Consider the following 24,516-nt stretch of genomic DNA (forward strand, 5'->3'; position numbering starts at 1 on the left):
GAGACAAGTTACTTTTTGTTATTGCTGATGTGATAGCAGATATAAACAGTAGTTCTTCCGCCGGCCCCTTTTTTTTCCCTGTCTTGAAGGTAATAAGATTAAAAAAAAAAAAATGCAGCAGTCATGTTACCAACACAAAGTCCTCTGTTCTGAAGACTCTTCCATGGTGGAAAACTTACTTACTCTTACTCTAACACTGTTGACTCCTTCCATAAATATTAAATAAACATCTCCTTACAGAAAGCTTCACAATATCAACAATTATACAATTTTCCTTTTTTTTTTTTAAATCACAACACTTTTTAAAATCAGTTTATTATTAATATTAGAATATGTGGAGTGTGTACCATAAATGAGTTGTTACTCTAGCAACCATATCATATTACAAAGATTTAATTTATAATTTATGGTATTTAACCTACCATCAAGAGGTGTACCAAGCAAGATTTTTTTTTTGCTGGTCTGTAAATATTGTTTAAATTGCTAATAACTGAGAGAAATCAACAGATGGCTATAACTATATATTGAGCAGAACTGAGGCTGATAACAAAACAAACAGCATTCAATGTCACTCATAAAAGCTATTTCTAAAACCAGAGGATGCTGGTAAACAAGTTTTTTTTAAACGAGTGAAAGAGAAAGGTGTAAAAAAAAAAAAAAAAAAAAAAAAAAAAAGAAAGGTCTTCGTAAGCCAATGCGACGATGAAGACAAATCAAAACAACAGGGGCCCTCTTTCAGCAACAGCGAGAGACGAAGAAGAAAGAGCGAGAGCTGATGGGGAAAAAAAAATAACACTGAAAACTTTGACTCTGACAGCTTTTTAGTTACACCTCAGAGGTGCTAACGGTGGAGTAGTGCATGTGTGACAAGATTTAACAACCTCACTGAAGAGCAACACTAAAGTTCTTTTGCTACTTCAAAACTAGCAAAGCTTCAGCAGGAGACAGCGGGTTGACATGCATCCTTTACTGGCTGGGACGTGACTCAAAATCATAGTAGCTGGAAAAGAGACAATTGCTTTCAACACATTTGGCCAGGGATGACTAGCTCGCTTGGCTTGCTTAAGAGAAACAGAATTGAAGATAGCACACTCCAACAATTCTATCACCCTGGGCACTAAGGAGGGAGGAAAAAAAAAAGAGGATTAAAGGGCACCAAAGCAGAGCTAGAGATCTCTGATTTGAAGAGTGTGGTAATTCCAGGGGATAAGCAGGGAATTCCATATAGACTATACACTGGATAGATTTGGATTTGCTTGTTTGGTAAAGACATTTAAGTATCATTATTGGGAAAATTCACTTTAATTTTTGACATTTAGTCATAAGGACCATCAAGTTATTAACATAAAACCTCCTCAAAGCAAAAATGAACCCTGGCTGGGATAATGATTTCCCTTAAGCATTGGCTTGACTCAGAAGTACAGTTGGCACACTGTTTCTTTTGCAGATTAGCTCTTTAGCACATACCAGAAATGCCTTGTGGGAACTGTGGGCTGCTTGACTGCAAGTAAAGCTCCTGCTTTATCCAGGAACCAAACATTGTGCTCCTCATCAAATATCTGTAGAACATAGCAAAATGAGGAAACTCAAACAAATTCATATGAATTTCCAGTTGTGGTAATGAACATCAATTTATCAATTGTCCATGAATACTCTGTATATAAAGCTGTGAAGCCCACAATAGCTTGTTATACTGCAGAATAAACTGCTAAACATTATATGAAGGTATGATAGGTAGCCATAGGTATAGGTATGATAGCCATAGGTATGATGAGCTTTGAATAAATCCATAAGAGGTTGGTATGCATTAACTGTTTTAAATATTCATGAAAAGGCATTAATAAATTATTAACAGAATGAGTTATAAGTGCTGATTGTAACACAACATAATGTACAACAATAATAGTAAAGAAATTCATCCCCAGCTTGCTTAGTCTGTCTTACTGACACATGAAAAGACCTGTTTTTATATCATGAATAATATAATATCATACATATGATATTATAACTTACATATAATAACCTATAAACTGTATTTGTGAGCTTTTTTAGTATTTTACATTTCTAATGTTTCATCTCCCACACTTTTATCAAGCCCGAAACTACACCACAGATATAATTTTTGTGGAATGATTTTGTAATAATCTATCTCTCAAAAAAAATAAAAAAGACAAGCTCCATAATCCATAATGTACAGTATGTGAGATATAATGTGTTATGTACAGCATTTATGATGCAATTTATAAGGCATAATAACAACATCTATAATGCCTTACGAATGCTTTGTAACCTGATATGAACTTGTTTGTAGTTTGCTGAAAATATGACCTTCATAGAAAGCAATACCATGTCCTGTATAAAGTCTGCAAACTTTGGGAGCTGAGTTAAGCATGTGTAGTGAGAAGTTAATATATCACGGCTTTTTTCATTCTTGCATAGGCTTTACACTTTGTGCTGCTGTCAGTACAAAATGGCAGCCTACTAAAATAAAATACGCTATTTGCTGTTTTATTGGCTGGAAAATAATGTGGATGGGAGCCATGTTGTTCATTTAAGATGCAGTAATTAACATATAAATTAATGTAATAATCATGACTAGAACTGTTTGTCTGCAACCTCAATATATTCACAGTATACTAGACTCCTAATAGATGTTTATTTGAATGCTTGCCATCTTCACAGTTGTACATAATTACATTAGTTTTTCTTTTTATTTATTTTTTATTGTTTCATTCTATCCTTCAATATGACTTGTGTTTAAATACGATCGTCTGTACACTATTCATAAATGCTGTCCTGGACACGGTTATTCAGGACAAAACAACCACATAAGCTGACTCTACATATGGAAAAAAGTTACTGCCATAAATATTGACTTATCTTATGAACTTTTAAGCATTATTAGCATAAGTATTATGCTAATTCTCAGCTAATTTCAAGGAGCTATGGATTAAGTCAAGATACCTGTCTCCAAGTATTGCCAGCATCTGATGATATGAACATTCCAACATTATTGTAGGAGAGCTCAGAGCCCATATTGCCTGTGGAGAAAAAGCAAAGGCAACATTCAAAAGAAGAAGAAATTTGACAAACACAAGATGTTACTGAGTAGATATTTTCTCATTGGTCGAGGCATTGTTAACATTTACAGTTACCCTGCATTCGCAGAGGTCATGACCCAACACAGCTTTCCGAAGTCATTTGTTTTCAATTATTCATATAATGCTGATTTACAGTGAAAAGACGCAAAGCCCACTAGCAAAAAAGTGGCCTGAGCGAAGTGAGGTGAAAAAAGTGGTGCCAGTGTGAGTGCAGGGTTACAGAGCTATTTCCAACTGATCAAATGGTCTGTATATACTGCAATAATAAACATGAATCAAGACCTGAATGCTTTTACTACTAAACTGTGAGACAGTTCGGACACTTTGATATAAAATTTCATAGTAAACTGTTTAATCAATCCAATAAATTGTACCTTTAGATTTTTGCATTTTATATTTTAAATAATAAGACACATGATTCTGGAAAATTTGGTATTTTCTGGATTTTTGAATAATGAAGAATGGCTTGTGAAATATGATGCAAACTCCATCTCCAAGTCATAATAATAATAATAATAATAATAATAATAATATTTAACATTTATCAAATCCCAATGAATGATATCCAGATGACATGATATCCACGATATCTGAGAAAAGCGTATTGTGGCATAATTTCTCACAATGTTGATATTACATCATCATATCATCCAGTTCTAACACACACCTCCAACCTATGCAGATGTTTTCCTTTTTTTTTTTTTTTTTTTTGGTAACTTAATCTCAAATATTCCCTATAGTTTTATTTTCTCACTTAAACGTACAATTAGACCAGCATCTGTTACTTTTCTCCATATCTCCACTGCATGCGTATAACCAATTACAAGATGGTCGATGAATTCGTCTTCAAAGCAGTTATGCACGGGACAATCTGTAGCATCCAAAGCAACTCCATGTGACAACACAACACACCACACAGCCAATCTAGCTACACTTACTCTGCGTTCCTTATCATCATTATTAAGATATGAGAATGAGGGAGAGGTTAAGATGGGAAGATAAGACCACATTTTCAGAGCCATTCTTGAAGAAATATAGATCATTCCAATGAGATAACAAACAGACTTGTACATACTTATAGACAAATAAACACTCAGAGCTGGAGTGAGTTAGCTTTGTCATGTTCATAAGCAGCAGAATGGTTGACTCTGAATATGAATGTGTGTGTTTGTGTGTGTGTGTGTGATATCCTGTGGCCTTGCTCACATGCTGTCATGATGAGATTAGCACACACACAGAGTTACTGTAAAAGCTCAAATCGTCTCTGAAGGATTTGCAGATCAGCCGCGTCCTAGAGGCATGACTGATGTTTACACAAGCAAACATTAGAGAGAAGGACAAGCGCATCGACGCGTATTGCCACTCAGACATGTTTGGAAACAGCTTAATGGGATTTACTTAAGTAATTGATTGCACACAAGCCCATACATATTGAAGTACATACTCATTGCTAAGGCTGAGGAAGAACACAGACACTGACACTGCAGCTGGAAATAATGTATTTAGATTTATACTTTTAAAGATTCCATAAACATGATAAAATATAAAATAAGTGGTGGGCCAGCTTTCGCATAAACTGGAATTTTTAATCTATCTGTCACACGTTTGCATAAATATCTTTTTTTTTTTTTTTACCTATAGCGATGATCACTCCTGGCACCGAGTTCTTGGTGATAATACTTCCAGAGACGTAAGGGTTTTCTGACATCTGCAGCTGTAGGTGTAGCGAACAAAATGGCTGGAACAGAGAGAAATGACACATAGCCATAGCGAAGTTATTATGTGGCTGTCTATCAGACTGCGCCGATGTGACACTGCAGGCATTAAACGGATTTGAGCTGATGGGGGGAGAAATGCACTTGAGTCACCTTGCAAGAATCATTTGCGTTTGATACAGCATGTTATAAACCTGTTTTTCACTTCCATAACTTTGACATAATATGGATACTATAGCAATAAAGCTATTACTGGAACTGCTACTCTGTTTATTTTTGACTATTGCACTACAAACCATGGGCCACTCAATGAATTAATTCACCACTAGGAGATTTCTAAAGTTTGAGAAGTGCTGTTATGTTACTTAGCTGATCATTACACATGTTCGTAAATGTGTGGCGGTCTGGGAAAACCAGTCGGATGTTGCTGTGACTGAATTCTGGCAAACAGCCAAAATTATATTTCACCAAAATATTGTTGGAATTTTTTTTTTTTTACTTTATAACCCTGCCTAATCTATCTGCCTTCTAGTTACATGACTAAGGAGCCAGTTTAACAAACATAGGCTGTAGTCTGCCTGAAAATGTTTTAATTGCTAGCTTGCTAATTAAGTGTGCTTTCCTCATGCAGTGAATGTCATGATGTGATCACGTTAATGTGCCACAGTGAAAAGGACATAAGCCTAATAGATTGAGTTTGTAAACTGTCTAAATGCCAGCTGTCAATTATCCGTGATGCGTGATCACATGGCATCAGTGATTATTTCAGCAGAGGTTTAAGCGCTAACAGTGATCAGCTGAGCTAAGACTGACAATGATGCTCGAGTTTATTAAATACTATGATACTCAGGAAACAAGACCAAACAGGTTGATGATTATGATCAAAATAATGACCAACATAAACTTATAATCTTTGGTAAAGAGTCACTAATGTTGTTTTTTCCATAAGAAGATGAGGTTACAAATAGACGGGGCATTTGTTTGTGATATTATCTCGGGATAATATTAAATCATTTATTGACGACTCCAATTCAAGTTAATGTAAAAATAAAGAATTCTAATAATATCTAGGGGTCATTTGATCTTTTTTTTTAATTGTTATTTTTTAAAAGGCTGGATGAATGACACAATATATAGAGAGACAAGGTCATGTTTATTATTTTTATATTTTATTTATTACGTATTAAATTAATGCAAATGAGTAGTTGATTTAATGTAGCTTGAAAGACGTGTTCAGGACAAGATTCTGAAGATGATTCCAAAGTTTGGGGCGGGGCCATCATGAATGGGTGGAGTTAAGTTCAAATAACTGTTTTTCAGGAAACTAAAAGAAACAACTAAAAGAAATAACTTTTTTACAATGGGTGATGATATTCCAATCCAACCACTGAAATACTGCTACTATTGTTACTGTCTTTGCAACAATCATTTATGAAGTGAGCAGGTCTACTTATGAATACAGAAATGTCATTAGGATGCACATAAAATGCATTCTGGCATCTCCTAGGCCAAACAATAGTGGCAATGTATGAATATTAATACAAATTAATCCAGTTTAAAGTGCCCTCTGCAAAGACTCGCACTCTTATTGTGAATGCTAATTGCCTTTTACACTCATTAGCAACAATGACAGCGGGAGGATTTGGCATTAAATCTGAAAAGCCCACTCTCCAGGGCTCGCTGCCACAACAAAAGACAATTATATCTGTTTGCTCTGTGCAACTAAGTGTCACCTTTCATCTCTTCAATGGCCAGTGTGACATTGTTGTAAGGACAGCAAAGATGACAGGATTTAGCGGCGCTAATCAAACGGGTTATAGGGCGCTAATTAGGGTGTCAGATGAACCTATCAAAGTAAACCTGCGCTATAGTGACAACTGTAGTCACGCTCCCTGTTTTCATTTCATTCTCTTCTCTTTATCTGCTTCAAAAAGGAACACTACACCCACCATGCTATACTGGTCACAATGGGTAAAATAAAGAAGAAGTCAGTTTGCTAGGGTAAAGATCATGCTATTTAATCCATGCTGGCTTTCTGTTGCTGTTGTCGTTAACTATATTCAGAGATGATTTTGCGCACACATCAGAATTTAGACCTCAAACCTAACTACGGATTTAAGCGTTATTTATTGGATGTTGTTCAAATGTTATGTATACCTATGATCTATGATCACTCAGTTTATTCTTCAAACTGTGGTCACATTTTATTTACAGTAGAAACATTGGTGTTTTATTAACTCAACAACTCAAAAATGGCAAATTATAAAAAGTGGTAAAATTATATTACATCCCTTCATCACGATTTCATGATTGATTAAGTGTCTCATGGTTTTATAAAGTGGTGTGCACAATTAACTGGCAGCACACAATAATAATAAAAAAAGAAAAATACAAGGATATGCTGGATCAAGTGTTATTTTCATTTTTTTCTTTTGCCTCTGTTATATTGTATGACATTTGACAGCAAAGAAAGAAAAAGGTTATTTCCTTCGTCAGTTGACATTTTCCATCCCTTTTTCCAGGTCTAAAGGCAAATGTTTGTTTTTTAAAGGTGTAATTAAAATCGTTATTGAAAAACTCCATCTCAGAAAAATCTGGCAACCTCAGAGATGTGAACTACCCGCAGGTAATTAGCATAATCTGAATGGGGCGTCAAAAAATCGACTCAGGTTTGCAATCGAGCTCTGAATATGTGCAAATGTTCCTGGGTACAAATTGACATAACTTTTGGATTTAAGTCACCATCTATGTACATGGCTCTAAGTGAAGTGCTGAGTGAAAGGTTGGGCTTTTGAAGGAGAACTATGGAAGGTGGTGTGCAAATCTTGCTTTCTGTTACCAGTCCTCATCACAGTAGTCTAATACTAGTAATAATAAATTAACAAAGAAGAGAAAAAAGAACGAAAGAGCTGCCCATGCTCCCTAAAGAGCATTACTAATTGTTAGGCTTCTGTTATTTATAGCTTTGCTAGCATTCTTGGGTGAACAGTCAACTAATCAAGATGTAGCTGCCATCTGTTTCTTGTTGTATCTGGAAAGACCTTTCTTTCATTTAAACGACAATTTTATAAAAGTTACCTGACTTATCTTTTTCTAAAGTGTGTAATATTCTCTTTGATTATACCACACACCAAACATGTTGCCTTTTATCTTGGGAGAAGGAGCATTACTTTGCATGAATCTCTGAGTTAATTATGTGCAAAGCTGTCTTTTGTCTTAATAAAGTACACTCGCAACTTAATGAGAATTTAATGAGGAATAAAACTTTTGAAAAATATGCTGTCAGTGAGCAAGAGATTCTACGCCCACCATTAGTTAGTAGGGAGGGCCATAGCTGATTGCAGATTTTTACAATTTGCATAAAAAAGGTTACAGTAGCCATGAAGCACAAGTGAAATTATATATTTGTAGATTTTTATGTTTCTCACTGTCACTTTTTTTTTTGCTCATTCCTTCTAAAAAATATCATGTACTCTTATCTCACCTGCACACAGTAAATCTCATTCCCCTCCAGGTCTGTAGTGGGTGCCTGCAGCAGCCTCCAGTCCCGGCCCTTGTTGTAAGTGATGTACGTCTTCACCTGGTTGTCCAGCTTTCTATTAGCAATCAGCATGCCTTTGATTCCTGCTACCTAGAGGAAGTGGGGGAAAAATCATCTTCCAAATTTCACACATTTTGTGCAGGTGATCCACGTTTCAACATCATAGTACACTAGTATGAGTTATCACTCAAAAATATGCGTAAAGAGCAGTTCATCAGAAAAATGGCAGATGAGCCATTTATATGAATCTGGAATGACCAACAATTATGTAGCTGTTTTGAACTCTCCAATATTAACAGAGACTAGCTGAAGCCCTGACCCCTTCCACCTATGGCACATTAGTAATCACTTGGCTGGTACTCTTGACTCCTGCTTGAGATGCATAAGATGGCACCCTTGCTTTCTAAAGGTAAATGGAGGACATTTTGTGTTTATTAATGTGAAATAAAATCGAACAATTTTCAACTTAGCTAACATGAAACAAGTACATAGCTAATACCAGTTAAAATTTAATTGGGATGCACAGAAATTTCAGCCACTGGATTTGGCATTTTCTGAGAAAAAATAAACCCTAAAAAAGATTAAATAGAACTATGAATAGTCAAATCTAACACTTTACAAATTATTTAATGGTAAAGATAATTAGAAAGTGATTACAAGCTCTGTTTGCTCTCGTGAACAACGATGGCTGTGTGTAACCATTTTACGGTTTCTACAAAGTGAATGATTTGTAAAAGAAAGTATATCAAAAACATACTTTTTTTTTTTTTTTTTTTACTGATTATTGCATTTCTACCCCCACTCCCTTCCATGTGACTGCTGATTATTCCTATTCAGGGTCTGTTTTAAGCAGAGGAGCATCTACCTCGTCTTCATACCAATCACCTGTTGGCTCCTCCTCTAATTACCCCACCTAATTACAGTACACTTTTGTCAATGTCATCCCATTTATTTGGCTGACTAACTCAACACAATTTGTTTTGACAGCGACCGCCTCATCGCTTGGCCCTTTTGAAACGAATCCAAACTTAGCAGTATTGAGTCGTGACAGGCCAATGCAGGCCGAGCTGTTTTGAAATGTCTCCTCGGAGAAGCAGGAGACGGGTAAGTGGCACTAATGGCCAACGTGTCTGACAGTGTGGCACTGGACAGACACAGCTAATGAGGGGCCCTCCTCCTCTGCTGGGAAACCACGTCAATCACCGTTCATGCTGATTATTTATTATCCTTCTTTGCCTCCATCCTTCCTTTACAAGCTTCTAGAAGAGGACAGCATTGCAGTGAAGCATCATGATCTAGCTGGAATCAAAAAACTGTGTTACTATTAAAAAATACAGCATTCTTTTTGGGTTCTCTTCTGTTTATAGCATAGCTGTTTTGGTTTACATGGAGAGCTTAAGTTGTTGCTGCAAGAAGAGGAAAGGATGTGAACTGAAAAAAAAAACATACCAGGAGTTGAACAATGATTCAGATGAAGGCCTCTTTGGGCAAATAGGAGAAATTTCAAATATAAGATAATATTCAGCAGATAATATTCTCTCTACTCACTACTGACAGCTCTACTCTATCAACAAGGCCACTAGTATTGTAAATGACCCCTCTGGCAGAGCATCACAATTATTCTGCAACTGCTTCTTCTTTGAGGCAGTCAGACTATAATACAACACACTGCTGCCCCCCAACATCTACCAGAACTAATCAAGACCCTCCTCAACACACACCCTAGCTTGACCACACAACATTATCTCATAGACTGTATTATGTCCTCAGAGCAAGTGGCTGGTCTAAATGGGCTAGCAGCTACTTACATAAAAATACATCAATGTAAGTTTTCATTTTTGGCATCCATATCAGTATTTGTTGTCAATAAATGTAAATTTGTTTTCGAATGTTTGTGGAACCAAGCTCAATAGCACCACCAATGGTCGTAAGAAAAACTATACAGAATAGTATCAAGAAGTGACGCTGAAGCTGATTTCAAAAAGTGAAATATGAAATGTCAAAATGTGCCTGGAGGAGAAACTAAAATAAACCAGTCTAAGTAAACTTTGTCCATTAGTTGTACTTGTAGTACTGTGTAGCTATATCATGTGTCACATCATTCTTCTGAAGAAATGACTTTCCAACAAGTGAATTGAAACTAGAGAGTTAAGCTGGTCTTTTTTCCAAATGTTTTGCATTGAAGATGCTTTTCTGTTCACCACAGTTGTAAAGAGTGGTTATTGAGATACTGTAGGCTCCTGTAAGATCAAACTAGTCTGGTCATTGTCATATGATCTTTCTCATCAACAAGGCATTTCCCCCTGATCAGTGGATGTTTTTTTGTTGTTGTTTGTTTTTGAGACCATTGTATGAGAAAATTCAAGAAGACCAACTATAGGATTCTAAAATACTCAAACCAGCCCATATGGTACCATCAACCATGTCATGAGCAAAGTTATTGAGATCACTTTTTTTTCATGGCCGATGACCATATTTATTTGTTTGTTTGTTTGTTTACTTATTTATTTTCACAATCAGTACAACAACAGCACCACTTGAACAGTTGAGTCAAAATGTACGACGTCCAACAAAACTAAATAAATCGGTGAACACGCTACAGTCCAAACCACATCCAAAAGAACTTTCTAGAACTTTCTAGCAAAGCAGTCAATTCCTCACTGTTCAATATGGAGATAGATATGAAAAATATCAGTTCCCCAGTTCTGTGTCTGAGATCCCAGAGGAAAAGCCTCTGCACTGTTTCCAATAAGCTCTAATGAAGAATGCTGCAGCTTATTATAGGTATGGATCTACCCATGATTCACTATTGGCAGGGCACGTCTTAATCAAGCCAACATTGGCAAAGTGTAGTCACTGCGCCTCACAACCGCTACTTTAATGAAATCATCCTGGGTGCCACTCGCTAATTGATTGCTATATTAAGCCATGGCATGAGGCACCGAAAATCCATCAGACCTTGGAATGCACCTCTAATTTCGCTATATGCTACTCAATCGTATATGAACACCAATGCCTCAACTCCTGGAGAATGTTAAAAGAACCTGAATGAAAAAAAGAAGCTTTAAATCCGAGTGTTAGCAACCTACCACTGTGATTTGTATCATTTGTATCATATCAGTGACATTTGCAGGGGGATGTTGATTAGATACACATACCAAAAGAGACAGAAAGGAATACACAAACATTAAAAACAGCAAGAAATACAGGTATTTTTCTAGATATTAAACTGAACCTTCTTTGTCTGAAGTGAGAATTTAAAGCGTCTTGTGTTTTTAAAGCTATTAGTGCTTTCTGAGGTTAAACTACTCCTTAATAAAAAAAAGTAGAAGTTGCATGAACACCGTTGATGAATGTGGATATACATCTTGTAAATACATGAAAGCTGATTTAATATCGAGGTCGATTTAAGCAATTAAGGTGATGCAATTTATTACTGGCAGGGATGAATATCAAGGTGCCGAATTTACTATGATCTGTCAGTGTGCGTCACATATTCTAGCAGGCATCACTATATAAAAAAATTTCATTTTCATAACACAAATTCAATAAATGCTATGGCACCATGTGTAATGTGAGCAGCCAACATAGAGGAGGACTTAGATGAGTGTGTGATTTTGCCCATGATATTGTCTACATGCTACCAGATGATTGGCATCTCCATCCCAGCATGTCCTTTCCCATAATCCAGTTTCCAGGCTGCAATTCAATTCAACTCCTCACTCACTGCCTGGCTTCCATTCTGGGAAATAATAGAGGATGCTATAATTTAATAATAATAATATAATTTAATAAGTTTAGTTCTACTGTGTTTGGGTTGTTCATTTATTTATTTATTTATTTATTTATTTATTTATACTCACTGGCCTCTTTATTAGGAACAACTGTACCCTTGCACATTCACGCATCAGCAAATCATCTGGCAGCAGCGCAGTGTAGAATATCATGTAGATACAGGTCAAGAGCTAATGTTTACATCAAACATCGGAATGGGGAATCTCAGTTATCTCAGTGATTTATGGCATGGATCTTAGGGCCAGACAAGCTGGTTTGAGTATTTCAGAAACTGCTAATCTCCTGGGATTTTCACAAAGAAAATCTCCAGAGTTTACACAGAATGGTGTGGAAAAAAAAAAAAAACATCTAGTAAGCAGAAGTTCAATGGCCAGACTGTATTGAGCCAAGTGGAAGGCTATGGTAACTCAACTAACTTTACACTCTTTACAACCATGGTGAGCAGAAAAGCATCACAGAATGCATAGTGAACCTTGAGGTGGATCAGGTTCTACTCCTGTGAGCCAAGAACAGAATCTGAGGCTACAGTGGGCACAGGTTCAACAAAATAGAAGTTGAAGACTGGAAAAACATTGCCTTGTTTTTTTCTCTACGTGTTGTGTGTTCTGAGATGCTTTTCAGGTCACCGTGGTTGTAAAGTGTGATTATTTGAGCTGTCATAGTCTTCCTGGTGCCTTAAACCAGTTTGGCCATTCTCCTCTGACCTCACTCATCAGCAAGGCATTTCCTCCCACAGAACTGCCTCTCACTGGAAGTTCTGCACTAGACTCAATAACCTCTAGAGACTGTTTTGTGTGAAAATCCCAGGAGATAAGCAATTTCTCAGATACTCAAACCAGCCCGTCTGGCTTCAACAACCATGCCACAGTCATTGAGATCACATTTCTTTCAATTCAATGTATTATTTATTTTCAAATATACCAACATGGAAGAAAGGTGGAATGTATCCACCACACAGGGTTAGCCACCATACAATGCCCCGTGAACAGCTGAAGGTTAGGGGTCTTACTCAAGGCCCAACATCTGGGATTTAGACTCACAACCTTACAGTCAGAAACATATATAAATACAAAAATGTGTGGAAAGCCAATATATAAATCCAAGTGCAACAGCAAGTTAATGAGGAGCACCTACCTCATACAGGTCTATCATACTGTTGCCCCCAAGACCTCGGGTGGTCTTGACATTTTCCAAAGCTAGAGTGAAGTAAACACCATGAGGATCTGAGATGTACAGGTTGTACGTGTCGTTCTGATTCCACTCTTGGACAGCGGCGAAAACCTGACCTTGATCTGTGCTCAGGATGTGCATGTCCTGCATTGAGAGTGAGAAGGACAGTAGGAGTTAAACGAAGAAATACATCATTAGCTGGGAATCCTGCTAGGTCTGTGCAGGCATTCTCTATAGGATTCCAGTTAATTAATATAAAAGCTTTGTCTAGCATGTGTTTGAATGGACACCCAACTGACCAGGAGAAATTCAGAGACTCACAACAACAAAGTAAAGACAATTTTCTGCCAGATCATGAAAGCATTAGGAAAAAAGCTTTTGCACAGTCGGACGAAACAACTTTTATAGAGACATACATGCATGCACACACGCTTGACTCAAGTTTTTCATAAAGCTGGATTCAATAAAATAGATACAAAGGAAAAAAAGTGATTATGCCTTCATACTATTGAACACAGCATCCTCAGGTAATTTATGCAAATTCATATTAAAAGAAATTTTGTTCTTTCTTACTTTTGGAAGGGAGTATTTAGGTATTTTGATGCGCACAAAAGGTCCCCTTTGGTAAGACACATAATAAGAGGCTCTCCCAGACATGGTGACCTGTGGAGGGAAAAAATACAAGATAAGTAAGTCATACTATTGATTATACAAATATGAAGCATAAAATAATGCATAACACTGGCACACTGTGTATTTTTGGTGTCTTTGTGACACCAGGGTGCCACGGTATTGTATATACATGCAGCGGTATGTTGAGTTTGATTAAATGCATTATTAAAATGCATGCTGCTATGATATCCAGTCAAATCACCTCTTTTCATTCCCTTTAATAACTAAGTGTTCACAGTGTAACACTCTGACATTTTTGTAATGACATAAGATTAGATTTCACTAACTGACTGACAGAATGTACAGCAGGTATATATTATCTGTCAAAACATATTTTTGTTATGAATGCCACAATCATGCAATATGATAAACACACAGATATCACAGGAGGTGTATATATATATATATATATATATATATATATATATATATATATATATATATATATATATATATAGACACAAAAATAGAAAAAGTGCTCAAATGAAAAATAAATAAATAAATTAGCCTGTGCACCATGAAATACCAACACGTCGACATCAACCAGTCAATGACACTTGAGCCAACATGAAAATACCAGCCCTATATTTGCTATTGAAAAGAATAGAGGCTTTGTATATATATTAACAACTATACAGTAAGCTGCATCTTCAAACTACATCAACCTAGACACGTTATTGTTGCATGTAGCATAATAAGCAAGAGTTTTATATACATGCTGTTAGATCTCAAATATAGGCCTACCATCATTCACAAGTATGATTCTGCTATCAATGAGTGTACGTATTTCAATGATTAACAAATATTTCATAGATTAATACATATTATTTAACATGAATTTAAGCTAAGTTGTTTGACAAATTCCATATATCTATAACCTGTTCACCCATGCTTTGTTTCCTTTTTTAAATTGCTGCAATGCAAAGTATTTTATTCATAAGCAACATTAATGCAATTAACTGTAGAATTGTTGGCACCTTTCATGAAAAGTAATAATGTGCAATGAATGACATTTTAAGCTTTAACATATGGGGATGCTATACAATATTATTTTTTTCTAAACATTTTCAAATATACAATATTTTCAATTTTCAATATGGTTCAAATCCAGAGACTAAGATGGCAGTTGCAAAATACTAACTATGTGATTATTTATGTAGAAGTTTGAGGTTTATTTTGCAGAAAGATCCATCTATGATCAAGTCTTTACAGAAGTCCAGAAAGGCCACGCGTTATTTCTTTGTTTTTGTTTTTTTTTTGATGTACAGTATGACCAACAATGTATTTTGCCATATGAGAAAAATAAGTTGTTATCTTGAGAAAACAACTTTTGTTATCTTGAGATCACAGAAAAAAAAAAGAAATAATGGCTTTTCTGGACTTCTGTCTGGACTTAAGTCTTAACCTTTTGGCAGAGGCAATATGATTGTGGGCCAAAATACTGTATACTGATACTTCAGAATTAATTATGCCATTAATCTTCACACCAGATGCAAAAAAACAGACAAAAAACAAAAAACTATGCAGTCCTCATTTTCTTAAAATGCAAAAAAGATAGACTTTGGACTCATTTGACCAAAACACAGGACTCCAGTTGTTTTCAACTGGTATTATACAACTGTTTATATAGAACCCAATGGAGGCCAATGACAATTCAATGCAAGTCAATGCAACATTATTTAGGGGCATCAATCATTTATCTACATAAATCTATTTAAAAAAAAAAAAATTATTACATAAAAAATAATAAAGATTTTTTTTAATCCAGTTGTTTAATTGGAAAAATGTGGGTTTATTTATTTTTTTTTGGTGTAATGTTTATATAGCATGGCTCAGTATTCATTATAATTTATCAATACTACTAGTTTCCTAAATACACACATTTTATTTACTTAAATTAGTGAACAATATTATAATCTTATTTATTGTTTGACAAATATAATATGATCAAATTATTTTAAATTTTTATGGTTGTTGTTTGCACATATACAGTACAGTAATGTTATAATAATATAATAATAATAATATAACGTTGGTTTTTAAATAAACATGTATAGTGAAGTACATAAGTACAGCTTTTGATATAAACAAGTACTGACTCCATCTTCAACTACAACACCTTTCCTAACACTTCAATTCAAGAGTCAATCAACATCCAGAACGTGAGCTGTTTCCAGAATGATCTGTATAGAGGAGCCTCGGACCTCTCAAACTTCTTGGTAAATATCGTGTAGAACAATCAATAGCCTCATTATTCATTGTCAAGAGAAATCTTTAGCCTGACTGAGCAATGCCTCTGGACTTCCTCTCGTTAAGGGGCACAGTCATACCCAAATGCAGGCACATGTTGCTTGTTAGTCCACTTTGCAGCTATCAGAGAGTCTGAATCGTGTTGTCTTTGTGACACGGAAAAAGGGAAATTAAATAAATAATTCGTACAGTAGCTAGTTCAGAGCTGGGTCATCTGTGCCTTCCCTGCCTCTCTCATTATTTTAATTAAAGGCACATTTCTTGCCAGAGAGGTTAAAATTCCTGAAGATTTGACCGTTGAGTGCTCTTAGTGAGGGCCATAATCAGAGTTATGGAAATATTTGTGTGTCAACAGTTTGAAGGATAAACTGGCCAAGAATTTATCTGTTTCATTTAAAAGTTGGTCCTCAAGAAATGTCTTAGATTAGTCTTAGAAAGCTGCAACCCATCATACTCAGAACTCAAAAAAGCCTGTGGAACGGTCATTCAACCCGGAATTCCCAGTCAGGAACTCAAGCAATATTCACCTTGTCCAGGTTCTCTGCCATAAACACACCAGATGTCACAACAATATGGTGGCACATACAGTCATCAATAAACAGCTTTCCCTTTCCATCATTTTGTACTTGATAAAACGTGATTTTACATCTTTTGTGGCTTTTGTGTTGTGAAAAGGTATTTTAATTCTGTTGATTTCAGCCCAATTTTTCTAACTTCGCTAATCATGCAGAAATAATTCATGTGCATCTTCTTCATACATTTATCAAATTCAGAAACTAGCCATAAAGACTTGCTCTGGACATGCATGATTTTCCAAGCAGAAGCACTGGAAGGCGTTTAGATCGGAACTTGAGAAATTTGACCTGGAACTTTCTGAATAAAGGGATCGCAGCATAAGACGCTGTCTCCGCTGATGTCCTCTGTATGAAAAACGAACGTTTTAATGGACTTTAAAGGGAAAATACTATTAACTAATTAATTAATTGTGTCATATTTATGCATTTAATATTGGCCTTGAATGGCATTCCATATTTTTTTGGCATATATTTACAGCCCAAAACATACATTTCAGCACAACATATTTCCGTTACATCAAACTAAAAGACAGTACCACTGGACTTAATATTGCTCCTCAGTCGAGCCAATATCATGCAACAAAAAAACTGTCGAAGGTCTGAATCATGCGTGAGAGAGACATATCTCTGTTTTTGCCAAACTCCACCCTAGCAAAGTGAAGAAGAGAGACAGAGTACAGTGTTACACTAATAAATGGCTTCCAAAATGGCTTCTTAATGATCAGATGAAGTAATGATGTGCTTCAGAATCAATTACAGTCCAGGAGAAAGCATAAATGATTAGTGTTACTAAAAAACCTGACCATGGCAGGTTCTCTGGAAGCCCAGGGATTTGAACTTCTGACCAACAGGACAGTATCTTAACCATTGAGCTATTGCTGCCCCAGACACCAAAGTTATGCATTTAGCTCAGAAAAGCAAAAATGTCTGAGGATTAACTGGAACTTTGCACACTATCCATGTCCCTGGCAAGGAATACTTCATAAACAGAAGTTTGAGGATTGAACTGCAAAGCAACATTTTGTCAGCGTAATGCGGATTTAAATAGCACACATGCTCCTTTGCCAAAATGTCCAGTGTCACAGTAAATTATACTTGGGCAAAAGAGAGAAATTAAAACATGCAGAAAATTGCATTATAGTACTTTTGAATTCAGCCCATTACTCTCTCAGATCCACTCTGGCACAAAATGCTGATTAATTTGGCGCACAGGTCAGCCCTGCAACACACACACATAGATTCTCTGCAAAAGTCAAAGCACCATGTACTTCAATGAGAATTTGAATAATAACTAAAAGTCTGACTTCCCTTACGTGAATCTAAGGCCTCATATTAACTATGACTATTACAATATTGAGGATTACACAGCGTGCCGTGCTTTTAATACTATTTTTCAACACAGATCAATAATTGCATTAACAACACACAAGTCAGCTTTTTAAAGGACAGTACAAAAGTGGATTAAATGCACTGGGCATAGTGATGACAAAACAGTGATAGAATGCTTCTAGATAAATAAACACTGAGTTTTAATGTGATAATCAGTATAATTTATATCTCAAGGACACACGCATTACCACAGGGACTATATTTATGCGCTTTTTAGCAATAACAAATTGCACTTTCAACTACAATGCTGTTGTGCACTAAATTGTCCAAAATGTAAATAGTGGATTTAGATTAGATATAGCACATACCATATGGTTGATTCTAAAGGAGAATAAATGGATATGTATTCGCAGCTATGTGTCATGCTTACAAGTGCAATATGGCACTGTGCGCTCCTTAATTCACACCTGAATGACAATGTAGTCATCCTGAACCACCAGCGAGTTTGGCTCGATGTAGCCGGGGAATGGGAACGTCCTGCTCGATTCATAACAAGCCTGGGCCCTGCATGTCATATACTGACAATCTGTGGAAAGAGAACACACACATGGAGAAAACAGGTCAGAATGTGTATCATGACAGAAATAGTGTTTCTCTATCATGGAAGTTTGTGATAACACAAACTTTCTATGAATGCTGTATTCAAAATATATTATAAATATGTGATAAATATAATGTCATACACAACCCAGTCTCCCAGAAAAAAATGTTCGCATGCACCTTATTTGCAGCACCTTCTATACGTTGAATATCAACATTCCGACACAAGCACACACTGCTTGCAAGTCATGTGGTAACACAACATCGTAACGCAGGTATTTTCAAATGTGGATAGTTTGTAGGCTGTAAATTCTTTGTGGACAGGTGCACCACACAAGATTTCACAAAGTCTAATGACGTTGAAAAGACTAATGATAAGGAAGGTAAGAGAGAAGCCAGCAGTGATTCGGAAAGAGCTGCAGGATGAAATGAAAGCAGCAGAATCAACAGTTACACAGAGAACAATAAGCAATGAACTTCACCACAATCAAAACAAATCGGCTAAAAAAAAGAAGCACAGAGATGTGCTTCTAAATGTGCACATGAGCATTTAGACAAATCAGAACAAAAAACAAAACAAATCTAGACATCAAGCAATAAATTAGTATGTCACCATATCCACAATGAAGTCCGGAAATTGGAGCATCATGATACGAGCTGCTTCTCTGCAAACGAACTTTACATCTATAGAGCTAAAAAGATTTAAAAGACCATTTCAACAAGACAACACTCTCAAATATAATGCCAGCATAACTTAAGACATTCCCTAGCCAATCTCCTGACTGTATTTATAGAGGATTGTGAAACTGCACATGCATCAGTGTGACCCTTGTAAGCTTGGGGAATTGAAGACGATTTGCCAAGAGGAATGGGCCAAAATTGAACCACAATGCTGGAAAAAAGCTAAGTATGGCTTATTTTGACACCATGAAGCTGTAACTGCCAACAAACTACAAAGTCAAAAAGCAGTGGGCCTCATTTATCATGCTGGATAAGAACAGATTTATGCATAAATCCCATAAATCCCATAAAATCTGAAAAACTTTCATATACTACTCCTGGTCCTGAGTGTGAGTAAATTTACACATAAGAAGACTAACTAAACTTTGAAAACTTGTTTGATCTGTTTCAAATCTTATAATGTGTGATGAGTTACTATTTATATACGGGTTATGTTATTTATTTTAAATAAATACACAAATTAAATATTGTTTAGAACTGCCATTTCATATAGGCCTCAATATACTGTATATTAAAAGACAACAAGTCAAGTCAAGTCATGAGGAGGCAATGCATATTTAGAAACCGATATGAACGTTTTGTTTTGGAGGATGAAAGCTGGCTTGTAAGTCGTTCCTTTCTGCCATGGCATCTATTCCATTTTAAAAAGCTTTGTCATGGTTTGGCCTTCCCCCGTTGCAGAGAAACTCTGTCGATTAGCAGTAATACTTTTTTTTTTACTCAGTTTTTGTGTCGAACCATTTTCTTTTGACCTCACTTATATTGCGCTGGATGGACGGCACTGAATTCACCTCCATAATTCATCTCCATATTTTGGTCTTTTCAGGTGCTCTGACTCGTGAAAAGTGTTTCAACTTCTGCCTCAGATGAAATTCTTCTATTTTGAGCCATTTTGCGGTCTCTGCTCTGTGAACTTGGCCTTTTATGGAGTAAAAGAAAATTATGGAAATCAACAGAGGAGTGCACGCACCCAGTAATTTACGGGCGATTGCTATTTTTCAACATACACACATGAATACGAATAAGATCAGCATTTACAAAACTGTTAATCCGGCGTAGATTTATATACACACAACCTTACTCAACGATTGATGAATCAGGCCCATTGAGTGTAAATTTGAAGTGGATATATGCACTGGAAGTATATTAAATAACAAAAACATAAATGTCCAAATAATTATTTCCACAGTGGATATAAAAGTCTACACACTCCTGTTAAAATTTTAGGTTTTTGTGAAGTGACAAAATGACACTAAGATAAATCATGTCAGAACTTTTCAAAGTATACGAATAAAGTGAAAACAATCAGAAACCTTTTAGGGAAAAAAAATAAAAAGAAAAAACCTACAATAACCTAGTTGCATAAGTATTCACACCCTTCAACAACTACTTTGTTGAGGCACCTTTTGATTATATTACACCACTCAGTCTTTTTGGGTAAGAGTCTATCAGCATGGCACTTATTGATTTGGCAATATTTTCCCACTCTTTCTTGCAAAAAACATTCTCGATCTATCAAATTGTGAGGGCATCTTCTGTGCACAGCCTGCTTCAGGTCACGGGCTCGGGCTAGGCCATTCGAAAACATTGATCTTCTTTTGGTTAAGACATTCCTTTGTTGAGTTGGATGTACGCTTTGGGTCACCGTCATACTGAAAGGTGAAATTCCTTTTCATCTTCAGCTTTCTAGCAGATGCCTAAATGTTTTGCCCTAAAATTGACTTGTTAGCTATTCATAATTCTCTCCACCTTGATAAAAGCCTCAGTTATGTCTGAAGAAAAGCAGCCGTAAAGCACGATGCTGCCACCACCATGCTTCACAGCAGGTATAGTGTTCTTTTGGTGATGTGCTTTTTTTTTTTGCACCAAACATATCTTTTGGAATTATGGAATTATTATACCCTTTGGAATTGTTCTCATCAGACCATAACACATTTGGGCTTAGGTTTTTTTGGGGGAGAAAGGGCTTCTGTCTAGTCACGCTATCCCATAGCCCAGAAATGTGAAGAACAAGAATAGATTGTTGTCACATGCAGAGAGTAATCAGTACTTGTCAGATGTTCCTGCAGCTCCTTTAATGTTGCCGCAGGACTCTTGGCAGCCTCCTGGGTAATTTTTTGTCTTGTACGTTTGTAAATTTTGGAGGGACATCCTGTTCTTGGTAATGACACTGTGGTGCTCCATTTTCTCCACTTGATGATGATGGCCTTTACGGAGTTCCATGGTACATCTAATGTTTTGGAAAATGTTTCTAATTGTTTTTCACTTAATTTTTATACTTTGTAATTTCACATTGAGGGTGGAAAAAGTTCTGACATCTTCATTTCATTTTTTTACATCACAAAAACCTGCCATTTTAACAGGGGTGTGTAGACTATTTATATCCACTGTACTTATTGGAAGGATTATTAAAACAAGTGATTTCAAGGCCATTTTTCATTCATTTGTCAAAACTCACTAACACCTGAAGCAAATTACAATCAAAGCTGAAAATCTGTGCACAACAGTGACTTGCCTTTGAACCTTCTGGTCACAACTTTGGCCTCAGAACTTCCTCCTCCACTAAATTCATGCCATCACAATAAGTTTAAAAACACAGCCAAGCAAAGCAGACCTCCGTTCTTTTTGCTTATTCTCCTCTTGTTTGCTTAGTCTACAACTCTGCAGGCAGCCTAACATACGAAGAGTCTTGACTAACTGACATTCAGAGTTATGAAGAGTTATGAGGTTGACATTAAACAGACTGAGGCTGATATTAATCAGTTATCATGCGCTGTATTTATCTTGAAGATAATCCAGTCCAGCAGCCTCAGGGTTTAGCTTTACCCCCAGCTTTGAAATATATCCATCGGCTTACTGACTGTCAGGGTGAGAGTCAGATTTCTTTTAGTAATTGGAAGAGGGGATTGGCTTCCATTTTTCTTCACACAGTAAGCGAGGGATTGAGGGAAGAGTGTAGTGTGAGACACATGAGAGAAAGAGAGAAGTGAGAAAGATTTAACATGGTTGAAGTGAAATTCTACTAGTTGAAGAAAATGTCAGGTGAGAGATAGTTCACTTAGAAGAGAGTAAAATGGCATGAAAATAACAGAAGGAGACACAGAAGGGAAAATGGAGGGAGAGAGTGTGATTCTAGACATTAGGAGATATAAAGTAAACAAAAATATAGACAGATAGAAAAGTAGTTTGTGTAGTTTATTATTTAGTCTGTTTTAAATGTACCAGGGAAAAACGTTGCCTCAAACTGCAAAAAATACCTGTAATTATCTACAATATAGGTACTTGTTTGTTATATATATATATATATATATATATATATATATATATATATATATATATATATATATATACTTTGTTTATTCATTCATTTATTATGATCACCATATTAACCCACTACCCGGCACATTTTCACACCTAATTCACATCAGTATGTGGTTAATCATTAGAACTGGGTGTGTAAGAGGGGAAAAGGGTAGAACAGGCATTGATTTTTCAGGCCTGGAATTGGGAATTAATGCCCTAATGCCGTGTAAAATGATACCACACCTAAAAATACAGTGTCCTACTATACTTCCCTTCTCTAGATTCAATGTAAAAAAAAACCAAAAGAAAAACAGACTCAAATCCCCTGTATTTAATGGAGTGTTTTTTGCAGTTTGCAGTAGAGTGCAACATGGGTGAAATACAGTCAGTATATAAACTAGATGACATGAGAATGGTTCAAAAGTGAACCTATAGGGATCCTGAGTGGTGCAACAGAAAAGTGTTTGTTGTACTGTTGGGATATCACAAGCACAATGATACAGCCATCCGGCGCTGGTAGCCAAGGGAGCAAAATTGCGCTCTCTCCCCTGTCAATCATAGAGACACTAGCCAATCATGGGCATCTGTAAGCACATGTATGCGGAAGAGGGCAGATACCGCTTTCCTCATAGTGTGTTAATCAGCCCTGTGACACAGCATAAGTAGCAGTTCAACAAGATGCGGTTGACTGGTTTCACATGTCTCAGAGAAAGCTTTCACCCTCCCAGGATGGTACCTGTTGTATGATGGGGGAAAGCTGGCTAGTGGGTGGGAATTGGCAGGTGATCAAACTGGGGAGAAAATGGAGGAAAAAAGTAATCCTGCCACATTCAAACTAATCAACATCCCAAGCAGTACCTTATGAATTAAAATTTTTAGCAGTTATAATCAGTCCTTCCTTCACTTTATTATCTGTCTAATTACTATTTTTTTATAGTAAGTGCATCTTATAAGATTATAAGTTTATTATTAATTAGCACATGGCTGATGTGATTGACAGGCCAAGTCAAGTCACGTGGCTTTACTGTCATTTCAAACATATACAGCGAGGACAGTACACAAAACTAAACAACGTTCCTCCAGGACCATGGTGCTACATAAAACAACACAGAATTACAAGAGACTACACATTACTACATGAAGTGCATGTGCAAACATGTGCAAATAGAACAAGACAGTACAATAACTATTAAAACAAGACAATAGGCACAGTAAGAACTGGAATGGTATGAATTGAATTGATTAACATGGAGAAAAGACGCTCTTGTCTTGCACGTGATGCGTCAACATAATTCGGCAACTGTGACTTTTAAATGTAAAAAGTTCGATGGTGTATATAGCTTTGCATGGTAACAGAAAACTGAGTTGTTTTGCAGTGAACTTTACTATTCAATGTTTGAATAGTAATAGGTTTTAATGAGTGCCATGTGGTTCATTCTATCATTGATGAAAAGGTGGTCAAGACCAACTAAATGAAAGAGGTGGTCAGAAGGTCATGGATGTAATGTATTCATAGCCAGGTTTGATCTGTAGCCTATGTGTTTATAATAGCATCATCATCAACATGGTTGTTGCAAGGAGGCGTGTTTCATGTGCTGTATGAAAGCTGTTTTGAGCAGGAAAGCAGATAGAGACAAGGGTGAAAGGGTCTAGATCCAGTCAACCATTATGACTATATAATACTGTCTACTACGCTCCAATTTTCATCTACTGCACAAATCACA

General features: G+C 36.2%; 1 protein-coding gene across 1 annotated transcript in view; it reads right to left on the bottom strand.

Annotated features, from left to right (window-relative positions):
• Window positions 1-24,516, bottom strand: part of sorcs3a (sortilin related VPS10 domain containing receptor 3a) — a 244,440-nt gene that overhangs the window by 42,006 nt on the left and 177,918 nt on the right. Inside the window, exons 7-13 of the mRNA XM_053229891.1 lie at window positions 18,616-18,734; window positions 13,896-13,985; window positions 13,283-13,466; window positions 8,301-8,443; window positions 4,737-4,839; window positions 2,965-3,041; window positions 1,468-1,559 (exon numbers count right to left, since the gene is read on the bottom strand). Of these exons, the coding sequence (XP_053085866.1) occupies window positions 1,468-1,559; window positions 2,965-3,041; window positions 4,737-4,839; window positions 8,301-8,443; window positions 13,283-13,466; window positions 13,896-13,985; window positions 18,616-18,734 (808 nt within the window). The remainder of the gene's footprint in view (window positions 1-1,467; window positions 1,560-2,964; window positions 3,042-4,736; window positions 4,840-8,300; window positions 8,444-13,282; window positions 13,467-13,895; window positions 13,986-18,615; window positions 18,735-24,516) is intronic.

This window comes from Pangasianodon hypophthalmus, chromosome 26 (assembly GCF_027358585.1).
Source record: "Pangasianodon hypophthalmus isolate fPanHyp1 chromosome 26, fPanHyp1.pri, whole genome shotgun sequence".
Lineage (NCBI taxonomy): Eukaryota > Metazoa > Chordata > Actinopteri > Siluriformes > Pangasiidae > Pangasianodon > Pangasianodon hypophthalmus.